The sequence below is a fragment of the Penicillium hordei genome, assembly GCF_028827395.1.
Source record: "Penicillium hordei strain IBT 12815 chromosome Unknown utg000006l_segment0_segment0, whole genome shotgun sequence".
Classification (NCBI taxonomy): Eukaryota; Fungi; Ascomycota; class Eurotiomycetes; order Eurotiales; family Aspergillaceae; genus Penicillium; species Penicillium hordei.
In genome coordinates, this window is record NW_026623147.1 from 2,895,662 (window position 1) to 2,916,354 (window position 20,693).

General features: G+C 45.3%; 6 protein-coding genes across 6 annotated transcripts; 3 read left to right on the forward strand and 3 right to left on the reverse strand.

Moving 5' to 3' along the window:
- Positions 1 to 782: 782 nt before the first annotated feature.
- N7537_011734 (uncharacterized protein) lies at positions 783 to 1,584 on the forward strand (the record flags this gene model as incomplete). The annotated part of the gene is given in 2 exon segments (XM_056902788.1): positions 783 to 878; positions 898 to 1,584. The coding sequence occupies 2 exon segments, from the start codon at positions 783 to 785 to the stop codon at positions 1,582 to 1,584; spliced, it is 783 nt and encodes a 260-aa protein (XP_056748075.1).
- A 565-nt stretch (positions 1,585 to 2,149) lies between these two features.
- Positions 2,150 to 4,525, forward strand: N7537_011735 (phosphotransferase family protein; the record flags this gene model as incomplete). The annotated part of the gene is made up of 2 exons (XM_056902789.1): positions 2,150 to 3,289; positions 4,520 to 4,525. The coding sequence occupies 2 exons, from the start codon at positions 2,150 to 2,152 to the stop codon at positions 4,523 to 4,525; spliced, it is 1,146 nt and encodes a 381-aa protein (XP_056748076.1).
- A 4,227-nt stretch (positions 4,526 to 8,752) lies between these two features.
- N7537_011736 (uncharacterized protein) lies at positions 8,753 to 9,336 on the reverse strand (the record flags this gene model as incomplete). The annotated part of the gene is made up of 3 exons (XM_056902790.1): positions 8,753 to 8,859; positions 8,918 to 9,045; positions 9,098 to 9,336. The coding sequence occupies 3 exons, from the start codon at positions 9,334 to 9,336 to the stop codon at positions 8,753 to 8,755; spliced, it is 474 nt and encodes a 157-aa protein (XP_056748077.1).
- Positions 9,337 to 10,749: 1,413 nt separating this feature from the next.
- N7537_011737 (uncharacterized protein) lies at positions 10,750 to 11,431 on the reverse strand (the record flags this gene model as incomplete). Its single annotated transcript, XM_056902791.1, has 2 exons — positions 10,750 to 11,289; positions 11,387 to 11,431. The coding sequence occupies 2 exons, from the start codon at positions 11,429 to 11,431 to the stop codon at positions 10,750 to 10,752; spliced, it is 585 nt and encodes a 194-aa protein (XP_056748078.1).
- A 5,841-nt stretch (positions 11,432 to 17,272) lies between these two features.
- On the forward strand, positions 17,273 to 17,862 carry N7537_011738 (uncharacterized protein; the record flags this gene model as incomplete). Its single annotated transcript, XM_056902792.1, has 3 exons — positions 17,273 to 17,458; positions 17,535 to 17,619; positions 17,681 to 17,862. 3 exons carry the CDS (start codon positions 17,273 to 17,275, stop codon positions 17,860 to 17,862), a joined length of 453 nt encoding a protein of 150 aa, XP_056748079.1.
- A 1,410-nt stretch (positions 17,863 to 19,272) lies between these two features.
- N7537_011739 (glycosyltransferase) lies at positions 19,273 to 20,490 on the reverse strand (the record flags this gene model as incomplete). Its single annotated transcript, XM_056902793.1, has 1 exon — positions 19,273 to 20,490. The coding sequence occupies one exon, from the start codon at positions 20,488 to 20,490 to the stop codon at positions 19,273 to 19,275; it is 1,218 nt and encodes a 405-aa protein (XP_056748080.1).
- Positions 20,491 to 20,693: the final 203 nt, after the last annotated feature.

A 20,693-nucleotide genomic window follows, 5' to 3' on the forward strand; every position in this document is an offset into this window, starting at 1 on the left:
CTGAATGACTTGGGAATCGACCACTGGAAAAGCAGTAAATAAAGATTAGCCAATACAACCAAACCCCTGCGTGGCAGACCTCGTGGCCCGTATCGGCACTTAAAATTGGCTGATCTGGACATTCTAAGTCCTTAATTACTTAGCTAGAACATATACATTGAAAATTTTGAACCAGGGTAAACACTAATCTGCAGAGTGTGCAGGTAGACATCAATACAGATTAATTAAATTTCCGAATTTAGCTGAACGAGCATACCTTGTTGATCAAGACCCACTAACCAAGATCTATCAGATTGTGAGGGCCCACCGGGCCCCAATGAAGACTACAACGCTGCAAAGATGGTATAAAATCAGTGTCACACTCAATATCTAAATATGAACGAAATCAGAATGGTTGATTACTCTTTTGGGTCTTGATCAACAAATTCCGGGTCGTGCTCAGCGGGAGCCGATTTCAGATCAGCAGGCTTTCAGAAACTTGAAGATGAGACCGGGAACATTTGATGGCGCGATGCAAGGGGTAAAAAAGAAATATAGTTCCACTAGTATATACTAGTGAGTAACTAACGTGTTTCACATGGGAGCTGCGCACACAAGCGAGCTGCGCACTTCACCTAACCCATTGATTTTAATTGCAGTTATCTCAACCAGGCAATGGACAGATAGTACTTGAAATAATAATTTTGGCCAAGTCTCTATCATCACCGTCTTCCATTACAGCGCATCCCTCCATATGTACTCCCCCATATTCGTTACCGTCTGATCAAATCAAAACCTCTAGCATGAGGATGGAATATGGTGACGCTGCTTGGGAACGAAGCGATAACATATTCAACGACTTCAAGAAGAAGGTCATCAGCCATGATGTGCTTCTAGCAGTAACCAACTTCATGGCAGGTCACCGAGATTGGGTCCGACCGGTTGATTGTCCGAGTCGCAGACCTGGGAGCGTTCAACTTGTGTTTCAGCATGGTCTTTGAGGATGGATTCTCATCCTTCCTACGTTTTCCATGTCCGGGCAGACTGATATTTCCAGGCGAAAAGGTCCGAAATGAGGTTGCACTTATGCCATTTTTAAAGCAAAACCCGCATATCCCTTTTCCAAACATTATCCACCATGGCATGAGAGACGAGGGTCCCGCAGGACTAGGTCTGTTTATTCTCATGGAGTATGTTGCGCATGCATCCAATCTAGCTACTCAAATAAGAGCTCCTGGATATAAAAGGGGCGATCGCCCATTCCTGGATCCAAACATTGAAGACGAGAAGCTTGAGCTTTTCTATGGTCAGATGGCTGATATTTTGCTGGGGTTCTCCAAGCTGTCTCTTGACAAGATTGGCTCACTGGCCAGAGATGCGAAAATTGTTGCAGTCATTGACTGGGGATTTACATATACCGCCCCTGCAAAATTCGCATTTATCTCACCTTGGTGGCTACTATGGGAAATGCCCGAGAATGGGGGGAGGCTCAGACTGGACAAAAACCTACTAGCCATGCCTCGAGATATTTCTCCGGGTGCTCAAACACCATACTGGAGACAACAAATAGATACTCCGTTATGCATTTTCCTGTTATGGAGTTAGCTCAACCTGACTATTCCACCGCAATTGGGTACGGCCCACACCACCCATATTATACAGTATTCTGCCAGCCAAAACCCTTCATGAAATTCACTCTGCACTACTAATATTTGGTGTATCATCCGCCTCGATAATCGCCTGCAATATATGTGGCATTATCTCCAAAAAATGCTCTGTCATATAAAGTATAGGAAAATAGGGGGTTGTAAGAGGGAAGATAGTACTATTTCAACGCATTTATCAATATTAGCGTGTTTCTAAGAGACGAGTGATTTCAGTGGGCAGTAGGGGCGGTCAGCAAAAGTAGGACCATGGGCACGAAAACTTATCGTCTGTCACTGTACACCAGCTCTCACCTTGCGCCCTTCTGCGTGGCCTGTATTCCGAGAGGCGGTATATCTGCGCTAGTAGGTAGTAGCAACACTTCCAGACTTCCCCAACCCTCTTCCTCTCTGAAAGGGCCCTCTTCTCCTTTTGTTTGTCAATCATTTTGTAAAGTGTGTTCGGTGTTTTTCCTCTGCTGGATCACAGTTATTCCGGCCCGATATGGCCCCGCGTTTCTATAGAAATGAAATCGCTGGAGGTACAGCCCCCGGGCCTTGCCTGGGTTCAAAAGACCTTCAATCTTGAACCCCAGTGGACGGTGGAGCCCAATCCTCAGGTAATCGAGCAGACAATACAGTCGCTACTACCATCAAGCACGGTCCAGGTGACCTTCCTCGCCCAGGGCGCCTTGAACAAACTCTATGACGTGAAAATAGATAATGAGGTCTTTGTTATGCGAGTCTCGTTGCCTATTGATCCGTACTTTAAAACTATGAGTGAAGTGTCGACAGTGGACTGGATATCCCGTACCGCAAATATCCCTGTTCCTCGAGTCATCACTTATCAATCTTCCCGAGAAAATCCTATCGGATTTGAATGGATCATTATGACCAGAATGCCTGGAAGACCGTTGAAAGAGCTGTGGCGCTCTCTATCATTTTCTGCAAAAACAAGTTTGGTTGGAGAGTTTGCAGCCTACTCTAGTTGCCTTTTTCGGAACCAGTTCCAGGGAATTGGAAATATCTATAGGACAGCATCCATTCCCAAAGATTCTAAACTGTCTGAAGCGACCTGGCCTGCTGGAAACCTAGCATCTTCTAATAATTCACCTCTATCTGAAAAGGAAAATTTGCCTCCAGGATTACCAGATGTGGGCAGAATTGTTTCTATGCACTTTTTTTGGGGGTCGCATATCCTCCAGGGTGTCCATCGAGGGCCATTTACGTCTAGTAACGATTGGATTACATCACGCCTTTCTCTCAGCGAGAAAGACTGTCAGTCGACACTAGACGATTTACCATCTAGCGATCTTGAGAGCGATGATGAAGATGATGCAGATGATGCAATAAGAACATTGGAAATCATTGGAAAACTGAAAACCCTACTCCCATCTTTCTTTCCACCAAATGGAGATAATCCGGAGCCTTCACTCCTGGTTCATGACGACCTCTCTACCCGAAATATTCTCGTTTATGATAACGGAGAGCTAGCAGCTATTTTAGATTGGGAATGTGTTTCAGCACTTCCTTTATGGAATGCCTGCTATTACCCCGCATTCTTGAAAGGGCCACCGCGACGCCTCGAGCCTGATATACGACGATATGAACTCGAAGCGAGCGGAGAAGCCTCCGATCTCTACTGGGAACACCTATGGGAGTATGAGGTAAGTGAGGAACCGTGTATTTACCTGATGGGAAATTGTTGCATACTTTACATATGTACGCAAGTTTCAATTTTTGACACCTGTCACAACATTACTTCTATCTCGTGGGGCATGACGTCCGAACTAGAATATCGTGCGCGCTTCTTTTAAGTTAATATCGCATTTGTACTGCAACTGTAAAGTTTGCTTCGTTTCAAAGACAGAGAATTGGATCCTTCACTCCGCCCCCGGCCGAGATGGGAATTTTCCTGAATGGTCTTGACGTAGTCCGAAAGGTAGTAATCAACTATCTATACGTTTATCCAATTGACACTATTGGTATGTACAAGTATAGTCTAGCATCAATCAGATCTACCAAAGTATTGAAATTGGAGCCAAGTTGAAGAGTGTAAGTGCGTTTCTCGAACAGAGCAGGTATTTCTTTGTTTAGTAAATATAGTTCTTACTCCTATTTGGCTGCTTTGAGAAGTTTAATCCTCATAAATTCTATCGCGCAGGCTCCGATAGTTGTCCACCCCATCAGTGATGTCATTCATCCATGCACGTATATGCCGGGCAACAAACTCATTATCGCAATTTTGCACTGCAAGGTCGAAATCTCTTTGACTTTGGCTCTTGTGGAAAACCTCCACCCATTCCGGTTCCAGGTTTTTCATTCTATCAATAAACACATCGCGAAGGAGAGTTCTATTTCTTCATTCCTAATCTCTCTCTTCTCTCTCAGCCTCGACGCTTTCCCAATCCACTAGAAACACCCCAAAAGTAAGTTCCATGTATCCCTTCGATATCCGCCCTCTTCTGGCTAAGCCGTATGTATACTAAGCCTAGCTAGGGTTCCCGTCATCAAATCTTTATATTGGCCCGAAGCGCCAGCCGGATTTGCTCGGGGGTCCATGACCCATTGGTGGGAGACTAGCGTGTTTGCGACAGTTGTCCCTTTCTCTCGCTGCAATGTGGAAATGGTAGTTTGGTTGTTGATTTGAACATGCAGGTTGTAGTATTGAGGATCACCGGTGGTGAGCTAGAGGCAGAAAAAAATTAGCTGGTCTAAGCTCAGACAAGGGAAAAATAAGCGCATCAAACTGGGCTTCACTAGGGTAGGAGAGAAAGAGTCGTATTCGATGGTCATACCCCTTGGTTGTCCAATTCGGAAATCAGTATCGCTATACAATGTATGCTCGCCACTAGTAAATCCGGATAGTTTACCATCCGGTATACTGACAATGAAAGCCTTGAGGGCTTTGCTGGCCTTCCCCATAGTTCTGAAAGGTTTCGAGGAGGTTGTATATGCCTGTAAGAAGAAAGAAAAGTGATAGTAATTTACAAACACAGATGCGATATATCGGGCACTCTTATGATACTATGTGGAGCCATAACGTCGCTACCCCTCACATTCCGTTTCGACAACAATTGAGATTTCGTATCATGATATCCCTGCTTTTCCTGAGGCACTGTTAGCGCGCGACAAGAGCTGTTCATTCCTTGTCCGGTCGTTATATCTGGGAATTGGAACAAACATGCCGAAGAGCTTAGCAGAATACCCACCCACCTATTAAATTTGAAGCTATAATATTTGTCCTAATACGTTGAACATCAAAACGTGCTATATATACTTCAGCCTCGCTCTTGAATTGGTGACCCTCCTTCCGCAGGAAATCAGGCGAATGGCGATTTGGACTATATATTATACTGACCAGGGGCAATCAATGAGACCATATACGGTGAAACTTGTGCGGGGTTAGAGCATCTCGTCTATTTTAAGAGGCTCCAAATCTATTTCTTGATTCTCTTAATTTAGACTCAACATAACTATGACCTCCTGTTTTGATCTTCTATCGGGGCCCCATTGTGCAGATCGACCACCTATCATTGTTCAATAACCAATTGTGAGGACTTTGTAACCGCTTGCGTTCGGCGCGAAGAGATTTTTGACTTCGATAAATAGAATTACTGGCCTATCTAAATATTGGTCGCTACCTCCTACTGTCGCACAAATGGGCCTTTAGTTACGGACACCTATTAATCTAATAAACTACTATGGTGCGGCTTGTGTCCGGTTAATATTTGAGTTAGTGCTGCCTGGGTAAGAAGGGTGAGCGCGCAATAGACAGGGTGAGAATCTAGGTGAGAACGGGTGAAAATCTGCAGGCCGGCGCGAAGCCCGCACATGCCGCTCTGCAAGCCTCCTATAAATGATATGATCATTAGGTATGATCACCGGCTTTGAAACATCAAAATCTTGGCATCTGCATATAGCCACACCAGAGGTTTGTTGATTAGTTATTTCTTGGCGTAAGTCCTTGAAAGAATGACTGTTGAATGCATTTAATTTCCCTTTCTTTCTTTCCCCCTTATTTTGAGCCCCTTCTGCCTCATCAGCTAAGCCTACCGTGCGGTATGCCTTTGGTTACTCTAATCATACATTTACCCCTTTTAGGGCTTCAATCTGGCTAATGAAAACCTATGCAGAATATGTATGCAAATTGAGTCCTGAAAAGTATGTACATGTTTTCCATGCTTTGCATTATTGGGGTCCGGCCCTAAGGGTTGACGAGAAGGCTGGAATCATTGGGCCATATTTGTCATTAGAAAGGTACTAATGTATTTCACATGCGAGCTGCACACACAAGTGAGCTGGGCAGCTGGAACACTAGTAAATGCGATATATGCTACACTCACATTTCAACAACCGACAACTTTTTATTATTTGTTTGAAATACCGATAGCCATTGATAATCATTGCTAGTAGTATACATAAATTTTGAGTAGATCGAAAGCATATATTGTGATGGTATCGAAAATTATATCTTTAAAGCCTGTGAACATATATATATCGCAATCATCAAGTTATTAAAATCCCTAAAATGACAAAATACTGCATAAAAGGCATTAGGCTACAAGGAAAAGCGTGTATATATATTGAAGAGGGAACATTCAAGGCAGTATGCTCTGAGGCATACTGGTCGATTCAGCACTCGTAGTTCGGCTTTATACTCAACTTTGCATGTAAAGGAACCTAGGTGCACTGCCTAAGAAGTGGATCCAGAGAGGTGTAGGAGTGTGTATTCTCAATCTGTGTCTATCTAGTTAATACTTGTAACGTCATAATCTAATGCTTACATAACAAATCCATGGAAATCCAAAAAAAGAGTAGAGCGCAATGCGTAGTGGAGAGCCTGTCTCCCCACTGCAATATATATATATATATATATTGTTGGGATATTCAGTTGTAATCTATCGGACTGCGCAGCTCGCATGTGAAATACGTTAGTTAAAATCTTAGTAGAAATTCATACATCTCGTCGAGATCTTTCCCAAGACAGAAACCAATCAGTTCACCATATTTGGCGCTGTTAGAGTTTTGAACTCTTGATGCCACTGCGAGGAGCAATATAAGAATGAGCACTGATGATAGATGATAGCATGTTCCTCCTACAGCTCACGTGCCCGTGGTCTGTCGTTTTCGCTCCATGTTTACTTTTGCAGCCCTATTCGTCACTGCCTACTATGTGAGTAGTCCTTCCTCCACCTAAAATTTATTGTCACAGGCTTCTGAACATCACTCCAAAGACTCAGTACTAACATATCACAATCTTTTGGAAGTTGCTAATCTATTCCCAGGCAATCCGTGACGCGAGCACCTTTTGAGTCTGGACTCATCTATCTCCCTACTGCTATTCTTTGCCCAACCACTCTACCTTCACATTCTTCCTTAATGATACGAAGTAAAATAAAAAACAAAAACATACAACAGCATGTCTAAGGTCGTGGTCACCTAGCGCCCACGGTTCGGGCATGGGCGGCTCGCCGCTCTATTTAGCCCTCCTCAGGGCACTCCGGGCAGATATTCACCCACCTGAATATTCTTCACCCGAATATTCAGCCCGTGCAGCAAAAGGTACATTTTCCTATTCTGATCGAAAAAGTTGCAAGTGACCTTCTTCTTTCCTCCGCTTTCATCTCTCCAGCCTCGCTATATCACTCTAACCTCGCTTTGTCGCGAGCAAGATGCGTACTAAGCATAACCTAACGTTATAATATATAGCCAATGTTGTGGATTTCGGGGAGCATAGTAACAATGAATTCTAGCATGCAGTGCTGCCACGAACAGAATCTAGTTATAGGGGCAAGTTACTAATTTTCGATAAGTGAGTCTTAGCCCTAGGAGTAGAGAAGCAAATCGCTTAATTGTGCCTATGTCCTGTGAGTCGGCAAGTCTTCATCAAAAAGGGTCCATTCATCGAAGACACTGAGCTAGAGAGAAGAAGAGAAAAGAGAACAGGAGAGACGCTAGGAAGCTAGTCTATCTACCTCCTTCGTCTAATTATCTGAATTTTTGTACTGGTCATCAATCAGACGCACGCAATCAACAAGAAGAGACATGCTCAGATCGCACTTTGGTGATATGATGCAGAAAGCCTACCAATTGATGTACATATTATCTCCAGCGTACGGCGACAGGGCCAGATATGGTTGGGAGAAATACCAACATAACGAGCCTCTCGGTAAAAAGCGATCACATTGCTTAGCACGCGTCAATATAGAGACGGCTTACTGACAAACTGGGTTTACGGGTGTAGTATTTTATCATAAAAAGTCAGCAATTTATCCAGCTTAATTAGTAGAATAATGCTTACATAGAAAATTTTTCTACTCCCATGGAAGTCCCATGGGAAATGTCAAGGTCTACGTAGGACGTAGTTAGACTGCGACAATGCCCGTCCACGGTGGGCCTCGGGCATTTTAGAAAACGGAAGGCCCGCCCATTAACGCCCATATGCCCGTCGTTGGCGTTACTTGGCAGGAAAATGTAGCAAACACGTGATTTATACTGATAAGGCAGCGCTTATACTTCCATTTTAGGTGAATTTATGTAAAAATGGGCGGTTTGGCATTGCCCACAATGGGCCTTTCCCCCTAAGTTAAGGCCAGTCCATGGGCCTTGAGGTAAGGCCTATTTCCCGCTTTACATAATGTCCATGGGCGATGTCGCAGTCTAGACGTAGTAGCCAACCCCTTCCGTCTACGTGGCCGCTAATCGGGTGGCCGCTAATAGTAAAGATACGTGTGTGTAAGATACGAATACGAGGTATTCTATTTAGTACGGGCTACCATAGTTAAGAGTCGATACCAGCGTTACGGTACGGACTCCCGTCGGTCACACCCCACTAAAAGCTTTCACCGAATTTTGATCATCGACTACACCACTATTAGAAGTCCGATCAGGCTCAAACTTTCATAGGTCTTAGAGTAACTAGTTAAATAGAAATTATCACATTTATAGACCGATCGGACCTAAACTGAGGGCCATGTGACGGTACACGCACGTACGGTTATATAGCCACGGACGTAGAGCCAATCAGCGGGCGAAGAACCCCAGTCAGCCCCTGACTGGGCGGCGCATAGTGTCTAAGAGATATGCGCACACTCTAAGCCAGGTTCGAACCCTCCTCCCTTACCCCTCTAACAGTGAGTTCCACGGTTAGACAGGCAAACATCGGTACACTTATGGTGCACATGAACATCACTCGTCTTTCCTGAGATCGCATTTTGGGTGCATGTTTTCAGGACTATACAAGGTTAGTATGATTGAAGTCTAAGATGGAAAAGGGAGCCACATTGACTCACTTTTGTCTGCGTAGGGTGCGAGGTCCTTTTTCTTGAGGCCCGTGATCGCATTGTGCCAAGAGACACAGCAAAACGTGTTCTTCCCGGAGTCGCCTTGGTAGCAAATCTGTCGTGGCGATTTGGGAATGCTAACATCAGAGTCGTCATAGAGCTCAGATACGAGAGCCTCGCAGTTCACACTTTGGCTCTTTGCTGCTATATCCGCAGCTCCGCTGCTGGAGGGTGTTGCCCTCCTCCTGAGACTCCGGTGTCTCAGTACCGTTCCGAGGACCGAAGTAGATGAGATGACCACCGGTCTTTCCAATCTCCCGGGAGTGCTCTACCCAATCGGTGACTGCGTCCTGCTCCTGAATTGGAGTGGCCATTAAGCCAGTGGCCAAGGCAGAAACAAGCATCAGGGTCATGGTGTTGAAATGCATGTTGGATTCGGAAGATTGTTGTGCTTGAGCTTATTGAAAGATTGAGTATTCAATGGTGGTAGAGGTTGAAATGATGATCTGAGATGAAGCAATATCTCGAACCTCTTGGGCGACTTTATAGCCACCACCCCCTCCAGTAACAATATCTCGAATCCTATCAAACAAGTCCATCATTCTATCTCTTTCTGGCCCCCCGCCCCAACTTGGCTCCTCTAGTCCATCAAATATTGCGCTCGACTCCCACGAATGAAATACAGAAAACAGAAAAAAAGAACAAGAGAAAAAAAAAAGAAACAAGGCAAAACAAGACGTGTTTCTATTTTTGGTTCTGAAATAGGATCTGAATCCTAGAATCTGGGGCGAAAATTCCAGGGGTTCCTAATGCTAGATTACCACTTACACTCATCTGTAGTGCGTAACAGCTTTGGCAAGGGTTGGTCTACTGGGGCTGAATAGAAGTATGATGTCAGGGGCCGCAGTTCTACGGTAAGTCGTGCTAAGCATCTTGTTTGACGTTCCTGGCTCCTGAGGTCCACCCAGTGCCGAACCCTGGGGCTGCCCCCACGTGCTTTACCTAGTTCATCTGGCAGATTGAAAATTACAAATATCGAAATCCTCCTAAGGGCCCGCGCCACGCCCCCACGCCGCGCAATGTATAGCTTCCCTATCAGAGAAATTTCCAATCATACCGTACGTGCATTGAGTACTTGCCACCAATCGGAAAGATTAATCAGTTGGTTTCACAAGATATCAAATGAGAATATGGCATGTTACTTATCTTCTTATTCATGCAGCTTATGGGCAGTCTTCCTCCGAGGATCCTTGTTGGTTTGTCTCTGCGCGACTTGTAAAGGCCTGGGCATACATGAAACTACACTACGCTTTCGGATCCTGCAGTGATTTCATTTACCGTGGTCTATATATTCGCGAAATGACTGGCGATGCCAATCCTTTGGACTAGCATGTATATTGAAACTTAATGGCCCCATTAGCGAGTATACACGTGGGACCCCTGATTTAGTTCCTATACTTCCAAACATAGCTTTCCGTGTATCTGAAATCTTCATATTCGAAAGAAGTATACCCATAGGAGGAAATCTAGGCCCAGTGAAACCTTCTGGTGGCGCGAATTGGATGAGTCAACTGGCGAGCGAGAACATGTATATGATTTATTCAATGGTAAATTTACAGCTAGATGAATGGCTTACTGTGAAAGGCTAGTCATTTACCGAAATAAGACCTGATGCTTTGCTACCTCAAGTTTCTCAATAAGTAACACTTATTTGAAACCCTTCAGATAAGCTTGGGGATAACTATTAAGAATGAATGTGACAAATATATGCTTATTTCCTCAAACTTCAACGGGAATGAGCTCAATTTGACATTCTTTGCATTGAAAAGACAAGCACTCTATTAAAATTCCTGATCACTCCCCTCTCCGCGAACATAAGAGAGTGCTTTGAACACATCAAAAACGCCAGCGCCGTTGGTAAATTTCTCCGGACGTCCGAAATAGGTCTCCATGGCCGTATCGATCGGGGACCCCGTAATACAAATGATGAACTGATCGGCCGCACGATGCTCGATTCTAAAGTTGTACCAGGTGTCGTCCTTTGGAGGAAGACGTCCCCATCCTTCAAATTCCAAATCTTCTGGGTCATCAACCACTGGACAGTAGTAGCTCATAAGCAGAGTACCATCTCGGGCGCTACGCTCATCTGCAATGGCGATGACGCACGGTTCGATGAAGTTGAATTGCTCCCAGTTTGATTTTGCCCAGTCTTGGCATTCCTCGATAGAGGCACCGATGAATTCCGATTGGAATGTCTCGCAGTCCTGGAGCTTACTCTTAAATCCCTCTCCGCTATTCGGGCAGACTTTTGATTCAACGAGATAGTATAAGGGCGGGAATGTCGGATCTGTAGAGTATTCACGCGTAGCCCGAGGTATAAACTGATAAGGAAAGTCAACATGGTTTTGCAAACAATGTTTGGGTGCAATTTTGTCAAGTGCTTCGATGATACCCTTGGTCAATCTCAAATGGACTTACAGGTTTGGCCTCCTCCGCGACACAGAAAAGTAAGTTGGCTGGCATGATGATGATGATAATAATGATGAAAGATTATGTTTCCAGGTAGGACTCTAGGGTTTTCGTTCAAGGTTTATATTTCGGGTCCCTAGGAGAAACTTGTGAAGCTCCAAGTTTAACTGGGGCGGTCACATATAACATCATCTCAATTTGAGATATCGGGATCTACGGGCCGCCCCCACCTTAACCGTAGACGTACATTGCAGATCGCTACATCAGTTGCCACCAACACGACTAGGAACGTCTCAAAATAGCCCAAATTGGCCCCGTGGCTAAAACAAGGACATTTAGAGTCAGCCTCGGGTTAAGATCCTTTTAGAAAACGCCAAATCCTTTATGAGTTTCGCAATAGCTCATAGACGCTTCCAATGATAGACGACCAAGTTTCCTTCTTTTGACTCTATTCCAATTTTCGGGGCGGGTCAACTGATTGTCGATTATCTGCATCCCGTGATATTTTCGGCCCCTAGAATTCCCCATCCTGTTCCGAAGAGTCCCTCCGTAGGATCGCGAAGCTTATAGTCTCCTACCGAGCAGCGAAAGTCCGAAAAAAAAACACGTATTACTTTTATATAAGCTTACGATTACTAGCCCTAAAGGATCTAGATAATGACATATGTTCTTGGGAGCACCGAGGGTCGGTCAGATTACTTCCGCTCTTACGCGATATAGCCCTAAAGAGATAAAAATAGAACAAATGACTAGGAAAGAGCGCGGTTATTTAAAGGATGCTTGGGAAGGCTCCAGGATAGATCATAAGAAAGCAATATTATATACATCTACATTTGAGTCCATCTGAACAATCAAGCACAAGTTACCATATTGTCGAAAAGTCTCACTAATGGACTCTGTCTAATGTCCTTATTTTTCTCTGTCGCTCTTACGGTGCCAGTTAATAAGCCAATAGAACACTCACGCTTGTCTGCACGGGTAGGTACAAATGATGGCTCATCGAGACAGAACGCAAAAGAGGCAACGTTTGATGTCACTGGCTGGGAAGACATCGCCGAGGAGAATTGCTATGACATGCTCTGCCTGCGAGGTAGAGAGAGATCTTGGTGGGTCACCAGTTAAAATACCAAGCAGAGGTCATAATTTTAACTGTGAGACTGTCAGGCAACGTAACCCCACAACCAATTTGAGGGGGACCCATTACAGACAGTCGGGGGCAAAATATAAGCCATTCTAGAAGCAAAACACTCATGACCGCCATACCGAGCAAATCAATCCTGGACCTGGGAAAATGGAGACAAACAGTGCAGAAGAATTTCCCTAGGAGAGCATGGCTTAGGGTGAGGACGGCGCATACTTATTTCCGGCCTCCAGACCTGCACAGCAAGGTAAGTCATATCATTTCTTGTTTGAATGGGACCCCGTATCTAATGTATACAATAGCTCAAAGCTCTTCTATCTCGAAAGGTTTCCGTGGAAGCGATATCAACCTATCGCATTGGTTTAGGATTACTTTCACGGGAAATTTGGGCCGATTCTGCAGAGCACGGTAACCAAAACCCCCCCGACACTAGTATATGCCATAATCCCGAATCGAAACTTTTCGGCAAGAGCATTAACCTCAACGACTTTGTCTGGTACGTGGTTAGGACTGGGGGTTCCCTTGCTTATCTTCATGCGGCTGGTTCTTCAAAAGGCAAGACGTCAAAGCGGATGACTCCGATAGAGGTCCGCGTACTTCAAGCAGAAAGACACAAATTTATCGAAGCACGCGCCGAGGATTTCGAAGATGGCCTGTTTTCTCCCCTCGAAACCCGCGCTCTAGATAAATGCCTCGATTCGCGCGGACGGGTAGACTTCGAGGAAGTCTAATTTATCGATATGGTTGATTCTAGCCCGCATTTTTAACTCGATAAGCCGACTATACGCGCGCTTTAATACCGCGAAACAGCTAATATCGAGAGGCTATAAAAGGTGAGACGAGTGCGGAGGCATACAAATTGCGATAATATTGTTCTCTTCGCAAATTTAATAGAACTCCGCCGTTAAATGACTTCCGTGGCCGTCGAGTATCAAAAGTCTATACTTCCCCTTCGTACGCGAAGTAGACGGAATAAAGAGCTTTTTAAGCCACCGAAGACCAATTTCATCGGAAGTCCATCTATTCGGACTAACCTCGAAGCGCCAATCCTCCGGGAGGCCGTCGAACCAAGATTCGATATAGACTTTGCCCTTAAAGATCACGCACGGAGGAAGCGCCTACCCCGAAGCATTTATACACTCAATTGTAGTTACCTACGTACGATTTCTAGGTTGTAAAAGTGGTCGTCGACCGTAGTATTCAGCCCTTATTACGACTTTTGCGGTCGCGATTAAGCCCATTGTAAACCCGGTCTCGTCGAAGTTATAGACATCGTCGGGATCGATGCCGTATTGAAGTATCGTTTTTTAGACTAGATCAAACTATTCATGAATGATTTTTAGGTCTTCACACTTCGCGCGCTCGTAATTATACCGTCTCGAGAATCGGGATAAAAGGTTTAGATGCCTTTGGACAAAGTTATAAACCCATTTTTCGCCGACTAAAAGGACCGGGGTGGTTTTCCGGGCTACGAGAAGGAGGTTCGCAGTTTCTCGTACGGTAGAAGGCCGGGGGGCTGCTCCACAATTATCTAAAGAGAGAATCCAATTTTCAACCGATTTCTCCTCGATTTCGGTCAATTTATGTGAATTTGCGCGTAGAGAAGCCCGTTCCGTACGGCCGGAGAGGCGGTCGCGTAAAGTTGAACGCGGTACATCAAAAGTGCGAGCAGCGAGAGCAGTAGTGCTTATTTCTTGATTCTTAATAGCTTAGATAGCTAATAAGATCCTACCCTCTTGCTCCGTACGATTTCGGGAGGATTGAGTACGGATTGGTGGCATAGTAGGTGGTTAAAGAAGGAGGGTCTAATTAATTGACGCGTTTTTGGGTAGGGTGGCGGCTCGCTTACAATGGCGACTCGCTTACCGAATACGTTATTATTTCTAGAGCTTATTAGTATAGGAAGATCGGAGGCAGACTAGCATTATTTTAAAAAAATGCCTAGTGGAAGCTTAGAAGGCATTACATTAGTCAAAGATAGATACGCTAATATTGAGCATAGGAAGACGTTTGAAGGCAGTGCGGAAGGCTAAGGGGTATTACACAAAATATTAAGCGAATTTTCGAAAGTGCTATTATTCAGCAACCCTGAAATTTAATTATATTATTATAGACCATAAAATGGTGGTGCTATATACGGTGTAACTGATATATATATTTTGAGAGGGGACCCGAAAAAGTGGAGTGGGAAGATACTTTTGAACGGGTATGTATTTCTAGAGGGGGGATCTGCTGCGTTGCAACTTCAAATTGACTATTTCTTCTGCACTTGATGGGCTGGATCCCCTACATAGACACAGAAAAAGTCAGCATGGGAGGGGAAGGACACGTCAGCGGTTCAGGGGCGTGCAGGATATTCAGGTGTAGAATAGTGGTGTTCAGGGCATTCAGGTGAATGGGGTGAAGGGGCTGAAGAGTAGGGCGGCAAGAAGGACTTTCCGAACGAATCAAAAAAAAGGGTGAATGCGGACATACAACAGTGAGGATTCGCTGGTGGTCACCCACCCAACTACTAACTCACCGGCGTGTGGCTTAAGTACGGCTGAGCGGACGGGAAGCCCTGTTTTCCACACCCTATGGTCGTATGTACCATGTTACACGGGTAAGACGCTTACAGGATACAATCCATTAGGTTGTGGAAAGGAGAGTGTCGTGCGACTAAGGTTAAGAAGGGTGAGTGCGCTATAGACAGGGTGAGGAGCTGGGTGAAAATCGCCCCAGTCGTGTGACCACTGTATTGACCCGGTTATCTTATGGTCTACCTTATGTTCTAGGATTTGGCCTTGATTATGTCTATATAGCCTCGGAGTTCATGCCTTGTGATAGAAAACTGGCGGTATGACAATACATGACAATCTATGGTATGGAAAAAAAGATATTGAAGACTCCAAAATGACAAAATCCACTATTTTCCCTATACGGATGGGCCTTCTATATTTATGACGCCCTCTAGACGGTCTATGGTTATTCCCCGGGGGGGGGGGGGGGGAGGGTGGGTTCAGTATTATATTCTGGGCTTCTCTAGAACCTAACTCAACCCAACTTTGGGTTTGGTTTTGGGCCAAACTTTGGACCTAAGCTGAGCTTTGGGTTATACTGACCTAATAAAACCCACGGGTACCGAATTGGGTAACAAACATAACGGTAATATCACAATCGCCACCAGACGCAATCAAAGAAGAAACTAAGACCGGGAAAATCATCCAAGAATGTAGCAGGGATTGTCGAGAAAGACTCCCAATTCTAGTCCTATTGACTTTGATGGGGATAGTTTTGCAATAGATCTAGCGATCGAAACAGAAGATAACGTAGCCCACATCGCCTAGACAGCGAGGGAATTCTATCACCAGGCTACCTTTTTAGGTACTTAGTTTCAGCCTTATTATAGAGGAACTTGGTATGTTATGCCTATTTTGGAATGAGACTTCGATTTATGAGACATGAATAATAATAAGAAAAAAATGTAAAAATTCTTTTCTAAATATAGCTTTAGCAATTATTTACATGATAACTACTACCTCTCCTATGCATCTGCATCGAAATTTGTTCCACTAATACGCTCCCCTTTATCCAATCCTCACCCACGGTGTCCAAACTGCTCTTAGTCAACCGTCTGCTCTCCTCTGCCTTTCTTCTGAACAAATTTGTGACCGACCTATCACAGTGACACTCTAGACTCGTATATCCCCGCTTCCTCGCTCCCCTAGAGAGCCAAGAGCCATCACTAATATACATCGGCCGACTAACATTCTCGCAGCTAACGTTCCAACCTACCACTCCAGTAGCTTCTATTGTGATCAGCTGTCTTCCTTCTACCAAACATGCCTCATATGAGAAACTCATACCACCCCTCTAAATTTTAAGCGCGTTGAAAATCGATTCAATAGGATAAATGCCAATTTATAGTCATTACAACACCTTTTTCCCTTCACACCATATACTAGAACGGTGCATTAGCGTGGCACTAGTTCCATAGTAGCACTATTTGCTTGCATAAGACAGTCGGTTGTTTGAATCCGCCTTCTCACCTATAAAAATCCCTGGCCGGTTCACGACACGAGTTTGGCAAAGTGGGTACTATACGAGCTTGAACTAGGCCAGCCAGGATGACCGCATGGCTGACATGGGATTTTTGGTATGGACCAGTAGACCAAGGACTTGTTGGCCCAGGAAGGAAGGATCTACACTTTTGTTTGTATGCTCGACTACAAAGGCACCATGTGACATCATCCTCCATCGTGTTCATGCGGGGTAGGCATAGATGACTTGGACAGTACCGCGACCCGAGTCGGGAGCGGAGAAACCGGTTGATCTTCGATACCCGACGAATTTCTTGATCCCGGGGAGGTTCTCCGCACAGCTGAAATTATTGTTTGGTCCACACGGAGAATCATCAGCAAAACCTGTAGCCAGTGTTGAGAAACCGGCGGGATTATGGGGTAGATGTAACGCTACCCGGTGCGATGTCTTTGATGCGGAGTACATGCAGTGGCGATGATGCGCATGTCTTACCTGCCACTCGTATTGATTGGCCGTGGGGTGGACTCCCGGGTAGTGGCCTGACAATCCCAAGACATGGAATAAGAGCCATGTCTTAGATCCAAGGCCTCCCAGATATGCTCTACCGGTACATCATCGATACTGCCTGTGGTCCGAGTAGCAGACCTATATGAAGACCCCCAATTCCTTCCATTCTCAGGAGGAAAACAGATAATCCAAGCTTCTATTGCAAAACGAAAAGCGAAATACCAACTATGAAGACCTCCGTAGTATTTGGTGCCCTCATCAGCCTGGTCTCGGCCCAGAATGCTGTCGTGCATAATCATTGTGCCACCTCCGTGTATGTGCAGTCGTTCCCTTATGATGGTAGCGCCCCCGGCCCTCTCACCACCGTTGCGAATGGGGAAACTTTCTCCGAAGAATTCAGAGAATCTGGTTCGGTACGCTGCTCCGTCCTATTCGGTCTACATAATACTCCACACAGCAAGGGAAACTGACTGAAGATCGAATATATAGACTGTCAAGATCGCCAAGACAAAGACCCTGAATACGCCTCTCTTCTTTGGCTATTCGTTCTCATCCAACCCGGACTATGTGTACTGTGAGTGCACCCAATCTGTCTGTCGGTTAGGAATATTTTACTAACCGCATTCTTCTCCAAGATGAGCTGAACACGGAATGGGGCAACCCCTTCGCAGCGGATCCCAACTCGCTCAGTCCCGGGGATGGCTGTGAGGCCTTTGACTGTGCGGCCAATGATGCCGCCTGCTATAGTACACCGGGATCCAAGAAGGTCTATGGGTGCCCCCAGCCAGTCACCTTGACGGCGGACCTCTGTCAGTAACTATGCCGCCTACATTCTGTAACGTGGTAGGGTTATGGGGATATCTTGTTGTTTTCTTGTCCTTATTTCAACCATTTTAACCTATCGCAAGCCCATTTTGAGGATGACTATTTCTGAGAATGAGACATACAACTGTCTTGACACTACTAAATATAATCACAATAAAAAGGATACGACACAACAACGTTACTAAACATATATAGTTAGCGCTTCCTAGAGATTCCATTTGGAGAATATGGATTTAATACTCCTCTTCCAAGCACTTTCCGAGCACTGCAGATAGTTCCATCACAACAACTAGGAGGTACGTTATGTGGGGAAATAGCAGCCTGGGGGCCTTGGGGGTATGATTGAGCCTATAATTATCAACTTATTTTCATTTGGATCTGGTCTTCTCAAATATTTCACCCATACATCAAACCACGTTCGTCTTTGGGGTAGCAAATATTGTAGATTTGATTTGGTTTCTATCCCCTAGGGGAAAAAGTACACCAAACCAGGCGATCGAGAATGGCAAAAAAGGTACGGTATGGCTCCCTATCCATCAGAATATAATCCACATTTCGATCCTGCAGGAAATTCCAACCGTCTTGGTGAAGTGTCCCTATAACTACCTCCGGTCGAGAGTTTATGAGGTCCCGGTGCGACGCTAGGATATTACCTAGGAATTGGGATGCTGAAAGGAATCCAATGCTGATTGTCTTTCCGTGAGGAAGGTTATCGATGATCGTAGTAGCAGTGGCCTATGCGATATGCATGAACTCTAACCCGAGTTGTTTTTGAGGAACGGCAATATAAATGATATACTAAAGGTCTGGTTCTGGCGATGTGTAGATGTCATCTAAGAACGGCAGAACCCTCGGAGGGTGATTGTAAATTGAAATCCCCATGATATAGTGACTCCGCTTTTCTCTATCGCGACTCAACGACCTCCAGCGCTAGAGGCTGATCGGTTAAAGATACATATCCCTCGTCTTAATCCAGACCATAATTGAACTCAAAATTCCCAATGTCGGAGTGGCTTAGCCTAGCTAACGACGATATTGTCTGCAAGTTGTGAAACATGCGTCGACATTTACGCACCATAAGTTCTTCCCTTTCTGAGTAGATATTGTATCCATCAGGGATTGTTGAAGGATCAATGCTAAATGGAGAGAACCACTCGATCCGGGAACAGAGATCAACTTCGATCTAAGCGGAAAACTCCGATTGATATTTAGGGGATGGTGGGAATCAATTAAAATTAGTGAGTTGGGCCATCTATTGGGCTGGGTATCCTGCAACTTGCAGCTATGCTTTCGAGGCGGAACAAGCAATCTATGTCTATTGGAAAATTATTGTTTCTATAGTTTATTAAAGTGAGGGGCGCGCTAGGACACATGGCTTGGTATGTTGTTGTTCAATGTATCTTCACGCGAGTAATCTCCCAACCTTGGTGGGAGGGATCAACGAGAGCGCGACTGGTCCAGGTACATTGTTTTGATTCCAGTAGGCAATCCCATGGCGAAGCCAACTCGCATAGGTGCCAGGTATGACATCGGAGTCCGGGTTGTCCCGCCAGAGTGAGCCCAGAGTGACCTTGTTAACCCGCAGGATGAGCCCGTGAGCGAGCTTGAAGCCAAAGCTGCGTGACAGACAGGCCTCAACAATCTCACGACCCTTTTTTTGTTTCTCAGACTCTTCCTCCCCATCTTTCGGCAAGGGAAGTGATAACAAATCGAATGCCTCCTGTCCATTCCAGGCAGTTAACTCATTAATGAGTTGAGACCCTTCCATGAACTCAATTGCATAGAAATGCTCCATGCAATAGGCCGGACCGTCCCAATTATCTTCGGTATCGACCAACCCCATAACTGCAGTAGCTACCTGGCCTTGAATGATATAGTCGGTTAAAAGGCGGCTGACCTCAGCAGGGCCGATGAAAGTCCCATCATCTTCGGTAATTGTAAACTCACCACCCATCAAAGGAACGCCTTGGAGGAGTGGGCTAGCATGCATGCCATCGGTGGTTGTTTTACCACCATCTGCGCCCCAAAGGGCGCAAAGTAGACGGTGGCAGCGAGTGAAGAGTGGGTTATTTGGCAATGCGGCGAGGAAATAATTACATAAACTGTAATGATCTTCACCACTTGGTGTATAAGACAGAACCTCGTATGGGGAGTTAGGGTTTGCAATTGTCTCAGTCCATAATGTATCCAGATCGCCAATCTGCATCATACCCACATCTGCATAGACACCCCCATATCGCAGAAGCAGCGGCCAACGAACAAGGTCTGAAGTGTGCTGTAGGGCGTAAGGGCCAGTGAGCGTCTCATCTATAAAAGCACGGGGAAAAAGTGCTGGATCGGTGACATCCAAGAACTCGGCGATATTGCTTTTTGATCCCGGTTGCCGGTCGATGATTCGCACTGTCCACCCTTGCCTGGCGAATCGCCGGTGCCATGCACGCACTGTGCGCTGTGTGTACGGGTGCATATTGGCGTAGCCTGAGTGCCAGAAGAACCACATATTTTTGACGCCCTTTACTGGCTGGGGATGTAGGAGGTCAAAGTCTATGTCGACATCTGGGCGTAGATCGAGAAGGCCGGAGGGGATGACGTGCATCCCGGTAGGTAGAAGATGTTTCATTGCCGAAGTTGAATTCAAGGTAGAGGTAATTGAGGTTATATTGGATTTAAATATGTCGCAAATGTTGATTGGCATAGCGCGATACTGTCTTTTATAGATACATGTATCCATGGATGAAAGTTTCTAGAGGGGCATATTGGCCAATCACACAGTGATCAGATGTGAGCAATAATGAGTCAACGAGACCCCTGGACCTCAAGACC